General features: G+C 40.9%; 1 protein-coding gene across 1 annotated transcript; it reads right to left on the reverse strand.

The window, feature by feature from the left end:
• Positions 1-1,283: 1,283 nt before the first annotated feature.
• Positions 1,284-16,984, reverse strand: GORASP2 (golgi reassembly stacking protein 2). The gene is given in 11 exon segments (XM_036386866.2): positions 1,284-2,322; positions 3,021-3,096; positions 3,098-3,117; positions 5,119-5,205; positions 5,563-5,686; positions 5,799-5,931; positions 6,528-6,658; positions 7,107-7,193; positions 7,639-7,842; positions 8,565-8,645; positions 16,882-16,984. Coding segments are annotated over 11 exon segments (1,326 nt in total). The 5' UTR covers positions 16,945-16,984; the 3' UTR covers positions 1,284-2,002.
• Positions 16,985-17,212: the final 228 nt, after the last annotated feature.

Genomic DNA, 17,212 nt, shown 5'->3' on the forward strand with positions numbered 1-17,212 from the left:
ATTCCACTGCTCTTGTAGCTGTCAAAAGGCTGGCTATATAGTCAGCAACAAGGGACTTAAAATAGCTAACAGAAATGTTAAACTTCAAACTAAGCATCTTCTTTTGTCTGCTACTAGAGACAAGTGCACAAGACCTATGAAAGTTTGCAGCTTGCTGTTGCAAAGCATAGAATCATACCAGAGAACACTGTGCTGTACTGCAAGAAAAAACATCTACCCAAGGACTCTAGTTAAAAACATCTGATTACAATCAGCAACTGCTCTAAATTTGGTTTGTGATAAACATATTTTTACTCTTCTTGCGTTGGAAGTGTGTTGGAACAAAGTTGCAGGAAAGGCTGTCAGACCTGTGAGGCTCAATGAAGCTTGATACCAACATACAGTCCCTGTTAGAGGAAAGAAAAAAGGGAACATCCTTCTTCTCATGTCAAGGTTTAATTCTGAGGTATACGACACTGGATTTACAAAGGTAAATAAAAATACATTCTGAAAAACAGCAAGTGCCCTACTTAGCAAGGCAGAGGGATTTCACACTCCAAGCAGCTGAGAAAAGAAACTGCTTACAGTATGAAAAAGTATTTGGGGTCTGTCTTTGACATGGGCTTTTGCCATAACAGATGATGAGAAATGTGCAGCAGTGGGGCAGAGGAAAGACAAATACTTAGGTGATAAAGATAAGACAGGACAACAGGTATTAGATAAGGCTTCCACTTGAACAAATTATTTGAGACATTATCATTATGATCAGAAGTCAGATGCAACTACTGTTCCAAACACTGCTCAGGCAAGCTACATTGCCAAAATTAATTCCACAGCTGTTGAGACAGACTTCAGCTCAAGCCTGCTGATGATATGGGTAAGTCTGCATATGCTTTAGCAACCACATATAAATGAAATCCCAGGAATACAGAAGGACTGGAGTGGTACAGAAGAGTTTTCCTCATCAACTGTACCCGTTAACAAAAGCAAATGCTATCACCTGGAATACAGTGCACATAACAGTTTCTACAAGTGTATAATCTACAGTTAATCTGCAATTTTTGTCCTAAATATGAATTTAAAAAGCCAAGTATGAATCATATGGAGGCAGATTTAATGACTCATTGCTGCAATGGATTTAACACAAGTGCTGATCCTGCCTGCCATTAAGATGTCTGGCATTCCCTCTTGGATCCATTCCTCTGGAAGGGGGCCCTTTCACAGATCTGTGCTCAAGAGAGCTAAGCTAAGAAAAATGAGATTTAAAGAATCAAAAAAAAAAAGCTATTTTGTCACACAAAGAATAAAATTCCAGGAATTTATTGCTATATGTATGCTTAATCCATTAATTCACCTTACAGTAGTCATGAAGTGCCAAATTGTGTGCTACATTTAACATTCCATGTATTCCCTTCCAGATGCCATTTTACAGTGGGCGTATGGAACAACGCAGCAGTGGTCACGAAACAGGGCTGGAGCATCTCTCAAGAGCTTCAAGACAAAGGTTTGTGTACAAGTTGAATAACAACATGTCAGTTAACAGGTCACTCAGCAATTTTAACAGAAATATCTTCAGGTGGAAGTTTTGCAGCGTTAAAATTCACAACTCAGACTAAACACTCTCATCCCCACTGTAGAAACAAGATACTTGCAAAGAACAAGAACTATGGTACGTAAATGTCACACGCAGGACCCGCTTCATTTCTGTCAGAAGCAAAAATTGCTAATTATAAGCAAGGACAAGCCTAGCAGGGTAAGGCTGTCAGCCTATATTAAAAACATACACCTCAGAGTTTGGCAGTGGAACTCTATTTACCACCTTGACTTTTTTTTTGGTAACATACAAGTTCTTCCTCCCCCCACACTTTATAAATCCCCTTTTATTTTTATTATACCTCCATATTATTTACAGGACTTCTAAAGATTAAGTACAAACTAGTATGAAATTAATGATAGCTTGCTTTTCAAATAGGTATCCCATGGCTAAATAAATACCGAGCCAATCCAACAGAGTGATCTGGAGTTATGATTCAGAAGCTTGTGTATCTGTGATTCCAGCTGTTTTTTCATTAGCTGCAGAGGATTCATTTGATCTGTCAACAATAGTTGCCCTGGAAGTAGGAGTAGCACTATCCAAGGTGAGTGCAGAGGTCTCCTCTACATTTTCAGGAGTGCCAGGATTGACGGAGAAGCTTCCAGCTTGAGGAATAGAGGGAAGCAAATCTGTAGGCACAGTGGATGCCTCTGTGACCAAAGGAAGCACAGGAACACACTTGGGTGGCATTGACAGAGGTGTTATTCCCATCAGATGCAGAGGCGGCAAGGGGGGAAGGGGTTGCAAACCTAAAGAGAAAAAAGGGGAAAAAAACCACAGTGAGCTGCTGCACAGCACAGACAGCTCAAATGGTGTTTGTGCAGCACTGACTCAGCAGGCTCATTTCAAGCCTGACACTTTTCAGATTTCAGAATTGAAGAATCAGAGTAAATTCAAGGTTGCTTGTACCTCCCCAGAAGACTAGGCATTTCATGCATTAACACTGTGACTAGGTTTGTCTGGCCTTCACTGAAACTGTCAGAAACAGGAAGTTAACAAAAACCATATTACACACAAGCTTCCAATATCTTTTTCCTTGCTCCATGAGCGCCTTCAGCAGTTCTGCTGAATTCAAAACTATAAATCTAATATTAGTTCATAATTCTGGCATTCAGTTCAGGGAGGTCCAATCTCCTCATTTATCTTACAAGGAAACAATTCACATTTTCTTTTCTTTTACCCAAAAATAATATACGTCCACTTCTGGTACAATCTCTTCTGAGATATAAATCAGGTAATAAAAAAATGCAACATCTAAACACAGACACAGGTTTAGAATTAGTTTATCTGAAGACATATTCTTCATCTACCTGATCTGGGCACTAACATCCACTCCCATCTCAGGCAAAGATTTAATTTACCCCCTTCAGGACTCCCCCAAATGGGTCTAAATTAGACTGTCAAGGATAACTCTAATTACAGAGTTTCAGTTTGCAGAAGCACATACCAGGCTGTATCATTTCTGGAACAATCTGTGGTGCAGGTAAATTAAGTTTGGACAGATCAGTCAGGTTAGGAAGTCCCTGCTGGTAATGGCATCAGACCTAAGAGAAGAGTGGAACAGTTACATCTGAAAACTTAAAATTGTCTTTTTCTAACTGTTTCTTAGATCTTGTTGAAAATTTAAAACCTACTTTAAATCTTGATTATAATTTTTACATGGAAAAATGCAAATTCACCTGAATTTCAGCTTTTAAGTTGCACAGTGAGAACAGATACCTGCTGCAGGAAATCTGGACTAGCAAATACATAATCCCAAACCTTTCAGATTTTTCTAAGGAAAGCAGAATCTTATTTCAGAATTAGAAGGTTTGCATTCCAAGTTCAGCTTTCAAAGGTAGTTGTTTCACCACAGCACTATACCAGAAGTTCTCCATTCCCAATTTAGGTGGCAAACAATAATAATATGATTAAATACACAGTATTCCCTGATCCCTAATCTTGATCACTCTATTATCAGTCTTTTCTACTTAGTTCATGACTAGAGTCAATCACAAAAATGTATATCAAAAGGCAAGACAAAAGAACTTTCAAAGTCAGAAAGGACTGAAAGTAGAAGAGAAACATACAATGAATGCAACACATGTCCTTCCATCACTGTGTTTGCTATGGAACATCCTTCTGCTCCTGAATTTTCCACTTTAGAACAGCTTCATTTCTGGGACAAGGGCTCTATTTGTACTTTGTGTTTATTTCAGAAAAGGCTAATTCAGAAATAAACTGTTAATACTGCAGTATGAAGACAGAGAGGAGAAAAGTCTTAAAGCAAGGCCACTGTATAGAGATTTTGATTAAAACCCAGCCATCTTTAACTACCCATGAATTCATCTGCCATAATGAATTGACATAATCTGATTCAAAGAGCTCTCAGGTCAGCTATATGCAAATTTGTTTTGGTTTGGGGTTTATTTGGTTTTGGGGTTTTTTTTTGTTTGTTTGGGGTTTTTTTTTTTTTTTGTTTTTTTTTTTTTTGTTTTTTTTTTTGTTTTTTTTTTTTGTTTTGTTTTTTGTTTTGTTTGTTTTTAATCTGAAAAAAGCTGAACTTCATACAAATTCCCTCAAATTTTAAGCCTCCAGTATATTTAGTAAGAATATTTCACTAGTACACCCATGCAAATTGCAAGAAATATTCTAATTTGCTTTTAAAAAAGCAATGATACTATTCAGAGAAAATGGTGAACAGAAACCTTGTATTTGCAGAGTTTAGAGAAGGGGTGGATTAGGCAGCTGGGGAAGAAAAGGACAATAATCTTTTTCTTCCTAGATAAAATAGAAAACTACTAACAAGTTCAGCTTCTGTGAGAGTTCTCTGCCCTTGTTTGCATGCACTGAGCTCTACTGCACATCTTTTCTGTGTTAGAGGCTGTTCCTCCAAGCGTTATCTAATGGACACATCTTTGTCTACTTGTCTCATAACAAGTAAAACATCAAATACAACTCCTTCAGTGTCTTGGAAGGCACAATCGAGTCCTGTACCAGTACACCAATGCCACAGCAAAATCCTATACAATCCTTATTTTACCCCTTGTGAATACTTCTGGAATAGCAGTGTTTGAAATGTTCATTATTATCAGGAAACAACCATGCTGTAGAAGGACTCTTACTTGTATTATACCAGTTAAAATTCCTATATAATTCAGAAACAGTAACTGCAACATAAATTCTATATTGTTAGCCCTGTACTTATACTAGAATAGTGATCAAGCTGAGTATTTAAAAATGGGTTTCCTAAAATGTTGCAAATAGCAAAGCAAAACCTTCCTGAGAAATTCTGAATACTGCATCCACTGTGCAGGGAACCCTAAAAGGTAAACTGGTAACTCTTGTTGCCAGGTCACCCTCTGTGCTACAGACATGCTGTGAACATACTCCAAGTAAAATAGTTCTTCACACTGTAGAGGTTGCATAAAGAGAGATCTTACATGAAATGCATAAGTTGTATGAAGTTATACCTTCCCCAAAAAGCAGTGGAAAAGGCAGCTCTTTTCTCTTGCTCCTGTAAGATTTTTGTTTCAGAAATGTTTTAAGAAATTTTACCTACTCACCTGGTAATGTAGTTGCTGGGTTAACTGGTGGCACAGAGGTTAGGGACTGACTGACTTGTGGTGGTAATAATGGAACTGTTGGAACACCTGGTGGGGTACACAGGGAAACAATATTGATTTTAAGCATGCAACACTTCATCTTCTTTCCCTAAGGAGTACAAATAAATAATTGCTTACAGGAGAATTACTATTTGCCTTAACATTAAAATGCTGATAAGCCAAATAGTATTCTAAGTAATACACGTGGTATTTTTAATAGAAGTTGTTTGAAACTATTTTGTGAGCAAGTAAGGCACAAATCCAGTACATTAGCCTTTTTGTTGAGAAAAATTTAGGAGAAAGTTTTATTCTCTCTTCTGCCGTCTATTCAATTAATTAGAAACATCTGTGAATCAAAAAAGTCAAAAAAGCCATGCACTCAGGTCAGTTCCTTACAATACCAACCTGTGCTGAGAACATTACTGACAGTAGTTGAAGGTGAGCTAATAGAAAGTCCTGAGAGACTCTGCTCAAGGCCTGCTGACCCAGGAGGGAGGGTGCTTGAGGGATTTACTGATGATAGCTGAACCTTATTGAAAGAGAAAAGAAAGGGTTTGTTTCTACAGGAACCAAGAGAGGCAGAAAAGCAATAAAATCATCATCCATTTTTACCAAGGCAAAGGAGAGGGATCACAACTTACCTCCGTGAAACCATCTTTGAGGGGACTGAGAGATGCACTAGGCAACTGCCCTGGGAGAGAAATCTTCTTTCCCTCTTCAAATGGGCGAGTAGGTATCCTATGCAAATATCCATAACCAATGCCACATCCTAGGCTTTTAAAATAGGAAGATTTTTAAGTCAGGTTAAGTGACTTTACAGCTACAGACTACAGCAAGCAATGCATGAGCAACTCAAGACACCACCAAGTTTCAAGGTAAATGCTGTACAACCTTCCCCTCCTGCCCCCACGTTGCCTCACTTTTTATGGAGAAATAATCAATACAAAACAATTGAGAAGAAAATCTGTGGCTTTAGCAATAAATACTCAGCACAAAGTAAAATTCATTATTATTTAAACCAAGCAGCTATACCAGGTATACAGCTTGGAATTCAACTCTCTGTTGTTACTTGCAGTGCTGTGTTCTGGCTACTCACAATACTTCAAGGATGTACCACAAGCTAATGACTATTTGGAATTTAATGCAGAAAGAACCATTGCACTTTATGCACTTCTGCACTAGCTAATTTACTGATTTACACCCCTCTCATTAGTGTGTCTGAATTTCAAGTAAATATATAATTTGAGGAGAAACGCTTTTGATATAACAGCACTCTTTCCCTGTCTTTGTGGAAAAGTTAAATCCAGCAGTTTTCAGGCTGGTGCTATAAGAAAGTTGCCTCATCCCCCTGTAACACATTGTCTCCTTACCTGCCTTCTCCACCCCAGGCAGAATTTGGAGTAATCACCACTTCCCGACAATTATCTGTGTCTGTGTTGTACACATAAAGTTTTAATGGCTTTGCTTCATGTGTTTCAATAAGGGAAAAGAGATCCTCAGACTGCAAAAGGAGAAAAATGAGTAAGGGCTTTCTTGTCCTTATTTTATCATTTGGCATTAGATCATCCTAGTCCTGACTTTCTGTAATGGACTCTGGTAACAGCCACGCTGCAGTTTTTGCAGTGCTGCTGTTTTATCAAAACGCCAACTTTAAAATGTGTTTTGCTAGCACAACTCAGAACATGTGGCATAGCCCAGATTTCAAATCTGCTATGCAAAATATTAATTTTAGAGTATAAAAGTTTGTATCTGACATATCATGAAGACATTTAAGAGCAGTTCTTATTTCCAGGATTGCCTTTAAGAAGAGGCACCATGCCAGAGCTCCTTCCTCTTTGCATGTGATTTCCATTCACACTGAACAGCGACAGAGCCAGGGATGTTTCACACTGCCCTGGTACAATTGGGTTTTTAGTTTTTAAAAATAAGACCTTATATTTTATACTTACCTCATTCATGACAGTATCTGCTCCAATGATATAGTCACTATGAGGTCTAAGTCCAGCTAATGCAGCAGGAGAATTTGGCTCCACCTCCTAGTTTTAAGATGGAAAGTTACAAACCACGATGTAAGTGTCAGGGTATAGCAGGACAGACAGATATGCACTTCACACAAGCTCTGTGTCAGACAAACTAATGAAACACTGGCTTATGGCACTCCCTTTCCATATGGTTCTGGTGTTGTACCAAATACAGTATCTCTGAGTATTGTACAAACCCATTCATTTAAATACAAGACTTGATAATACAGCCACAAATATACATTTGTGTGGGAAATGAATTTGTACAGAATTCTCAAAGCCTGACAGAAGGTTCAAAGAAGGTTCAAAAGTCTTCCCAAACCCAAAATCAATCAAAGCCAGTTTGATTAATGAGACCGGTTTGATCTCATGACTCGTTAACTTGCACATCCCATCAAGTTACTTTTCAACAGAAAGTCAGACACACCAGGAATGAGAACATTTCCAAGTCCATACGTACCAAGACGTGCCAGACGTTTTCATTGGCCCCATCAAAGCTGCAGAAGCGAATGCTCACTCCCAGCAGGCCCTGCCCACCCCACATGTTGCTGGGGGTTACAGATGTTTCTCTCAGTTCCAGTGTTTTGCTACTGTACACAAGCATTTTTACAGGTTTTTCAACGTTTGCTTTCAGCAGGTCCTTGAGAGTGTCATTGTCTTTATTCTGCAAATGTTTAAAAAGGAGTTTGGCTCAGTGTTTGACAGACCAAGCATTCAGTTCTACAGCAACACTTGTATTCCAAAGATACACTGCACATTACCAGAACATGTATTAACAGCTGCTTTGTAACAGGTTTCCAGTCCCTTCACAATTTTAGAATACAACACTGGAAAACCCCTGGGACTTCACAGTAACAGGTCATACTTTCCAAAAGGAAAACACTCCAGCTGGTTCAGAGGCTTTCTTGAATGCAGGCATACTGGCACAGAGCTTCCCACAGCTGGTTTTTTCCACTGCTATGATGGTCTGTTGTTTGATCATAGCTCTGCTTGGAAGCTCCCCCCATGCCTCCTGCCCAGCCAGCAGCTCTGGCAGCAGCTTTTCACTCAGCCTGTTTGGACTGTGGGAAGTTTGTGAGTTCTCATGGAAGCAAACAGAAGTAGGAGGGCACTAGCATGAGCCATGAGAGGTGATCAGCAGGCAATTCTGTCTTGGTGCAGATGTCTGCAGAGAGCACGTCTGTCTTATCCTCCAACTAAACCCGACAGAACAGCTCCTACAGGGTAAAGGAAATCAATTCCTCATGCAGTTTGCCTTCCTCATTTTAAAGTAAGAAGAAATATTTTACATACATTTAAATAAAACAAATCCATTGGTTTACCTATAAAGATCATATTCTCAACCCATTGTTTATATTAAAAGTTATAAAACAGCAACACACTTACCAATCTTGAACCATTAATGGACACGATAAAATCAAAGAATGGCTCCAATCCAGCTCTATGCCCTGGTGAGTTTTCTTGTACCTAACAAAGTTAAATAAGAATTTAGTAAAAGTGCTTCAATGCTGATTCACAGATTAGAATTATATTTCTACTTTTGCCAGCTGTAGTTCTAGAAGCTACTAATGTTTGTACATATAATTTTAAAATATTCAAATATAATCATATAATCTTAGAACCAAAAACTCCCTCCCCTAAAAAAAATAAAATACAGATATTTCAAAAGAATTAATTTATAAATTGAGGAATGACACAGCAGTAGCCACTCCCTGGGAAAAGCAGTGCTTAACAGTTGCATCAGATAAGCTGTATTTTTCAAGAAAGGAGATAATAGTGGAAGGTTAATGAATTCTGAAAAGGTTGGTTAAAAAATACTATCTTTCCACAGCAGTACCAACATTGGACCTTGCTTTTTATCTTATGCTTACTAAAGGCATAGGAGAGTCACATCTGTAAGCACAGGCTGTTATCTCGTGATTAAACACCTGGTGACATTGTTGAGCCACAGAGGGCATCTGTACAACCAGATTTCATTAACAGCCCTTCAAGTTGCAGGAAAAGACACATGCAATTTTGCAGCCACGGCAGCTCAAATAATTCAACCGCTCCACTAAGACAAGGCTTAAGTTTTGGATACACATTACTTCCAGAAGCTAAAAGTATGCTTTTAATTCCAAATGGAATAACTGAGAGACATTTTACCAATGTTATTTTTTCACTATTGCTTGCATTGCTGACAATGAAAACTAACTCTAACATGGCTGTCAGATTTTTCCTACAGCTTTTTTGGTAAGGACACTCTTTTTCTGCATGGAAGCTGATTAATTTTACCCACTGGCTTTTTCTTTTATGTACTACAATCGCCTTTCAAAAAGATCTAAAAAACATTACCCTTTACAGTGCAGTTCCTTACATTACATATTATTCTACCTGACAGAAGTGGTAAAAATGTATTTGATTGTTCAATACTGGCCTGATTCTGCAGGAACTGAATTTTCTTAACATGACCTATCTAGAACAAAATATTCTAATATGGAATTTTAAAAGTGCTTGATTACTAATAAAACTGTTCTTCTAGAATTTTATTTATCTCTGCCCAATATGTTCATAAAATCAGAGCTTGGAAAAAACTCAGATTACTTGTGGGATGCCCAAAGCTTAGAACATTAGTCACATAACCTAAGTCTGGAATTAGTAATTCCAGAGTCACATCACACACACATTGATTGCTGTCCAAGATTTGTAAAGCAGCAAAAAAGTACAAAATCAACAACATCCCAAAGTTAAGAATCCCAAAGTTAAGAATAAGAATCACTGAGGCAACAATAACATCCCCAAAGTCCACATTTATAATTTCTTACTAGGATTTGAAGTGTGTCTGTAAAAGTGTCTCTTCAAGATGTCTGTATGCTCCTGGGAAATAATGTCCCACAGCTAGGGTACAGGTATTCTCCCTCCCCGAGAATTAAGTATAAGGAACCACACCTCCCAGTCACCAAATATCCTGCAGTCCCTCTAACTAGATCCAAACTATTGCCTCCATGTTACTGACTCACCCTGTCTGTTCCACATGCCTCTCACCAACAACAGCCAGAGATCAGACACCAAACTGTGCACAGGTAATAAGGTAAAAGTATAAGCCAAGCTGCATGGGGCAGACAGCCTGCTTGCAGCTGCACAGAAATTCCCAGCACATTGTGGATGTGGCTTTGGCATTTGTGGACTGTTTCTTCAAACTTGCAGTAATGTATGGCTACCTGAGGACAGCCTCCACAAACAGAAATTTTAGCTTAGGAGAAAAGAGACAGAGACTAAAATTCACTACATGAATTATTTTTCCCAAATGCAGAAAGCATTTACTTACTATACTGAATACTTGAGACCTCCTGGTCAAAGAGAGGTTAAACAGGTTTGTGAAAGGAGAATAAAAAACTCTGCTTTCCTATAGACATAATTCATAATGGTATTCTCAGACTTGCAGTTTCTCTTGTAATCAAGTAATTCAAGACATCCTCTCCTTTCCTGGGTCTGAGTAGTGATTGTAGGATGAGTTTATGCTGTTTGTTGTTCTTCTTCCCTCAGTTTAGAGAAATGACATGAAAATACTCTAATAACCTCTCTCTCTCTCTTATTCCACCATCTATTGCATAGGTCATACAGGAACTTACAGTTTGTGTTTTTAATGAACCTGACATGCAGGCTTTATACCAAAATTAAATCAGCAGATGGTTTCAGAACCTTCTGGGAAAACAGTTTCTGGGAAAAAAGATGTTATGTGTTAGTTAAACCTCAGCATTAAAAATCAGTACATCCAGCATAACACATCAGATTTTTGGGACTGGATATATGTCATGGCCTTGAAATTATCAAAGGCCAGGCTTCATCTCATTCAGAGATTTTCCTCCATTTCTAAATGAAATTTCTTTGAAATAAAAAACCAAACCATACCAAAATCACAACAAACCCCCTGCATCCTGACAGTATCCCTCCCTAATGACCTCCAAGAGATTATATCCTGAACACTCTGAGCCAAGAGTGGCCACTATTCAATAGAGCAACTTTTTGAAATAAGATGGAGTACATACAATAAATGAGAACTACATATGTTCAGCATCCATCAATGTCAAACTCACTGACACCTGGGTGGATAAATAATTTACTTAGAATACCTAATCTGTGTTCTGCCCCAAAATGATGAAAGGACTGAGAGAGTTTCCAAGTTCCAAATGATTCGTTTGCAGAAAGTATCTTCAGGCATTGAACTCCTTGCCCCAAACCCATCACAATCCTGAACACCTCTGCATGGTTTGTTTCTAAGTGGGCATGTAAAAACTACCAGGAAGCTGTAGCTGAAAGAAATCAAACCCTTAGAGTTGTGTCAATCACACCTCAGAAGCAGGGACGTGCATCCCTTCTGTCATCCTGCTGTGCACAGGTTGTCACAGAGTTTCTATTTCCCTGGTCTACCTTCACTGATGGAAAAGCCTGTTTACACCTGGCAGTCCCAGAAATGGCACCCAGAAATTCTGAGCTCATTCCACATGAAAAGTCTCCTCCTTAAAGAAGTGATAGGCTCAGCCCTGCACGACAATGGCACTGACCCCATGCAGGTTTTGTCACACCATCTTACTTTGAGTCACTGCCTGCCCAGTTCATCACCACCACACAGTGCCAAAGGCACAGCACAGCTCTCTGCTCCAAGCTCTGTGGCCAGGATCTCCTCCAGGAGCTACAGCAACAAAGGATAACCAGGGACCTTAGAAAATACAAGGACACAAATTATTCTACCTTTATTAAGGATGGAGATAATAAAGATTCCATGGATGTGTACCTAAACTCTGTGCCTCTTGAGCAATTTGGCTTTATGCAGCTTTGCTGGGTGCCCCAAGTAGGTATTTAGTGACTTGCCTTTGTAATTGAATAACTGCTGAGAAATTACCAAGTAACAGAATTTACAAGAGTTGCTACTGCAGGCAAGATACCATCCCCAGCAGTTTGGGAAGCCCGATTCTCTCAAAGCCAGCTGTTACTTCAGAAATACAAGTCACAGTTTACCCACTGTGTGGGTAAACATCATGATTTTCTAACAATAGAGACAAATAGTGGCACAGAAAATACAAAGACGCTAAGGCAATGCAATACCAGACCTTTTTAAGAGCAAATTAAGAAAATCTCTGTCAAATGCTGAATATCAGAGGGCAGAAAAGGGCCTCACACCGTGCTGCAGGGTTTCAGTTTCTCACCAAGATGACAGCAGGGCTGCTGAGTACATAGATCACACACTGATTTCACTTTTAATTCACTGTCAAGAATTAAACAGGAAAAAGGTTTCAAGGTCAGTACACCAATTTTATTTGCAGTCCTGAAAAGACCTTCCTGGTAAATAATGAAGTTTTTCTTTGCTGAACACTGCTACCAACACTATCATTCTATGCCTACACAGTATACATTGCACATTACATATTTTAAGAAGTCTGCTCAGCAGCACAGTGGTCACAATTTGAAGCCCCAAGAGAGCAGTGCAACTGCAAATGGAACTAGGCACTGAAATGTGCATTTTTCAGAGGCAGATGAAGGCTCTGACCACTTCTGAAAAGTCAGCTACCTTCTACTAGTTTTTAAACTTTTAGAAACTTAGCTTCAAGCATTAAATACACAACTTCCAAGGCTTTCTTTTTTCCCCACCTAAGAAACTCTCCCCAGTATTCTACTTTATTAGCAAAGAAATACGGAAAGGCTTTTTTGTAGTTCTTCCACCCACTCCATAACTGGCAGTAAAATTTCATTATGTATCATATATAAGCAATTCCTGCTAGATCTGTAGAATCTCTTTGATTTCTGTCAGTTATTTTAATACATTACATTGTATAACTGAATTTAATTTCTTAATGAAACACAGTTTTCAAAAGAAAAAGCTTTATAAGTTTTTTGTAAGAAAACAGATTCTATCTATGTAGATAACCTTTTATTTTAGCACAGAGAATTTAACTCAAGCTTTTAAAATGTGAACCTTCCTTAAAAGATCCCTTCATGCAACACGTTTGTATCACTATTACAACAAACTGAAGTACAAACACAGGAGTGGAAAATCTAAACTTTGGGCACTGCTGCCAGTATCTTTTAGGGAGAACACCACATAACATGACAGCATACAAATTTCTCACACGTAAGAATTCTTACAGAGAATCTTACAACAATTTCATTTGGGAAAGACCTGTATGATCACTGAGTCCAACCACTAACCCAGCACTGTCAAGTCCACCGTTAAATCTAACCCAAAGGCCACATCTACACGTGTTCTGAATGTTTTCAGGGATGGTGATGAAACCACTTTTCTGGGCAGCCTATTCCAATACCTGGCCATCCTTTCCTAAAATCCAGTCTCTAAATCTCTCCTGGTGTAATCTGAGTCTCTTTCCTCTTGTTTCATCACTTGTTACCTAAGAGAAGAGGTGACCCCCACTTCACTGCACCCTCCTCTCAGGGAGTTGTGGAGAGCCCTGAGGCCTCCCCAGAGCTCCTCTTCTCCAGGCTGAACACCCCCAGCTCCCTCAGCTGCTCCTCACAGCTCTGGAGCTGTGCTCCAGAACTTCTCTGGACCTGTTCCAGAGTCTTCAACGTCTGTCTTGTGCTGAGGAGCCCAGAGCTGGACACAGCACCCAGGTGTGACCTCACCAGTGCCCAGTACAGGAGGACAAGCACTGTCCTGGCCCTGCTGGCCACACTATTCCTGATACAGGCTGGGATGCCACTGGCCTTGGCCACCTGGGCACACACTGGTTCATGTTCAGCTGCTGTCTACCAGCACCCCTGGACCTTTTCCACTGGACCATTTTTCCAGTCACTCTGCCCCAGCCACTGGGATGCTGTGACATCAGCTACGGTCAGGTCATTACATCAGCCTGGGCAAACTACAGCAGTTTCACACTGCTGAGCAAGAAAATTACTCAAAATTTTCCTTCATTCTGTTTTGAAGAGCAGAAACAAACACATACTGAGCAATACACAGAGTCAGCCAGTTGGTCTTATCAGCCACACACCTTATGTTAAAGGAAACTCGAGGAGAATTGCTTCAAACAAATGACTCATTACTAGGTCTACTTATGAAGAGACTTGGGCAACAGAACACTTAACAACTTTTTCTCCCTCTTACCAAAAAAAAAAACCAAACCAAACCCAGAAAGCCACAAAAACAAAACAAAACCACCCTACATTTTAATGTCTAGAACACCAACAATGCAATGCAGAGCAACTTCTGCTGTCAAGTATGCATATGATGAAATTCTTTTCCTTTGACAGTGCCTCAGCCCTGGAAAGTTCCTAATTCCCTTTCCAACTGCACTGGTGATAAAGCTCACAGTGAAAGCAATACTGCACTGAATATCAGCAGAAGTAGCCAAAAGAATTAAGTCATCTCCAAATCTTACATTGAAGATTAATGATGGTAGTGTTCACTTGCTGCATATATTTCTGCTCCTGTTTGAAGTGAGCAGAGAGAGAGACTTTTTATTATTTTTGTGGGGAGACAGCATGTACAGTCTAAAAATCTCACTGTAAAAAACCTGTAACTTGCAACAGTCTCAGTCTGCCCATCCCTCTGGCAACTTGTGCTTGGCTCCTACAGTCACACTGAACAATGTAATGTCTTTGTTTCATGGCCGTTTAACACATATTTTCATTTATCTGCCTTACCCAAACAATTTCTTCCAGTAATTGAAATTTTTTCTGACATTTCTCTAATTCTCCCACATGTAATGGAATCTTTTAAACAATCACTTTACATTATTTACAGAAGTTTGGTGTTATCAAAGAAATCTGATCTTACTTGAATTAGATCTGTAACACTGGAAGACTACTGCTGTTTTCTTTCTACCATTCTCATTTACTTCATTAAAGTACTGAGCTCAGAAAGAAAATGTACTTGAGAGTAAATTAGAACAAAACAGCAGTTTTGCTTGACCCAAAGTTCTACTGAAGGTCAATCCTTGCAGACAAAGCACTCGCAGAGCTCCTCTAACAGTGCGAGCCCGAGGCTGTCTGTAACAAACTTACTCCAGAGTGGCAACTGGAAAATTAAACTTGGAAAAACTACAGAGAGAAATTCTAGTCACATTCATGCATGCCACATGCATTTCAATAAAAACATCCTAAATGATAACTATTAGGCTGGGATCATGATGCAGTTTAAGATGCCTCTCCACAGAAAAATAGTAATAATTTATTATTGTGGCATCTCAGGATATCAATAAGAAGACAAGGCAGTGAAAAATAGAGATACCAGTCTTTTTAAGACAGCAGGCAGGTCCTTTTCTGCATTTAATACAAATAAGGATGTCCTCTTGGAAATCAACTCCTTTAATGTGCACCTCTCAATTACATTTACAAAGACTGGCAACCAAAGACTGCAATTTCGGGTCATAGCAAAAACATCACAACAAAAAAGTGCCTAAATTAAAACAAAAGGTGCCAGATCCAAGCAAGATTACAAGAAAAAATGAGTAGATTCTACTTCATAAAAGAGATTAATCTCAATTTATTAACATGTTTTAATCAAACAGTATGAACTCATAAATCTGATGTAACTGATATTCTAACTGCAAAGCACATACTGATTTTACAAGTCTCCAAAGGAAAAAGTTTATGAAATTTACATTGTACTATGCTAAAAAAGAAAAAAAAAGCCTGCCAGTTTTACCAACCAGCAGGAAAGTTTTTCTGAGGGATAAGGAGAAGACAAAGTGGACTAACATAAACTAATAATGCTGGATTTTTATATACCATTAATATTAAAAGGGAGGAAAAAACCCACTGTGGCTTTAGTCCTTACATAAATTTTAACAGAATGTTTGGATTTGACCAGAACATCAGTATGTGCTTCTCAAAAGCAGAGAAGTTATCCCAAAGGCACCAATTCCAGCAAACACACCAGCCCAGCACGGTACCCAGAGTGAGCCCTCAGTGCGGCCACAGAGGCAAAGGCACCGAGCTGTGGGCAGGGACCGGCTCCAGCAAACCCCGGTAGCCCAGAGCCTCAGATTCCACAGCACCACCTGGGAGCCAGGCTGCTGCCCACTGGAAGCAAACGGAAGGGCTTTCTAAAGGCTGTTCACAGAACCTCAAGAATGCAGCCTAATCACGTATTTTGTATTTCGCATATAAAACCAATGTACCTATGAAAAACAGTACTTTCACTGGAGGTGCAGCCCTCAGGTGCTGCCATGCGAACACCCTGATCCGACACCCCTGAGTGGCAGCAGCTCCAGTCCGGTCCAGTCCAGTCCCTGACGCAGCGCCCAGGCCAAGGCTGAGGCGTTATCCCGAGAGCCCTGAGCGCAGCCCAGACTCGCGGGCCGGGCTGTGAGCAGCGTCTGCGGGAGGAGAGGCGGCCTCGCCTCAAAGGCTGCCCAAACCCAGCGTCGCCTCCCATGCGCCAGCCCTGGCCTGGGCACACGGCGGCACAACCTGGCGGCACGACCCGGCCCGAGATTTGTTTATTCTGGACCAATTCTTCCTCCAGACTGCCCCAGTCCGGGAGCGGCAGCGCGGGCCCGGCGCACCTCACCGCTCCACGAGCCGCGGCGGAGCCCCGGCGGCCCCGCTGCCCGAGCGCGTCCCCGGGGCCGAGCGGGGAGAGCGGCGAGGCCGCCCCGGGAGCCCCCGGGCCGCTCCAGCGCGGCCCCACGGCGGGACAGGCCCCGCGCCCACGGGCTGCCGCCGGGCTGAGTGTCCGGGGCGCCCGACTGGGCCGCACCGCCCTTACCCGCAGGACGTGGTAGCCCTCGGTGCCGCCGCCGGGGATGTCGATGCTCTGCGAGGCGCCCATGGCCGCAAACGCGCCGCGACGGGGACGTGGCACCGCGCGCTGCCCCCGCCCGGCGCCGGGCGGGCCCTACGGCGGCCGCGAGGGGCCACGGCCGCGCGCTCCCGTCTGCAGCCGTGCCGCCCCCTGGCGGCCGAGTGCGGCGGCGCCATGTGAGGGGCGGGGGCACCCGGCGGTGCCAGACCGAAGAGTTAATTAATTTATTAATTTATTAGCGTTAGCTGCATGAGTAAGGTATGGTAGATGTGTGCACAGAACGTAAAGGTGGCAG

The sequence above is a fragment of the Molothrus ater genome, chromosome 7 (genome assembly GCF_012460135.2).
Source record: "Molothrus ater isolate BHLD 08-10-18 breed brown headed cowbird chromosome 7, BPBGC_Mater_1.1, whole genome shotgun sequence".
In the NCBI taxonomy this organism is placed as follows: domain Eukaryota; kingdom Metazoa; phylum Chordata; class Aves; order Passeriformes; family Icteridae; genus Molothrus; species Molothrus ater.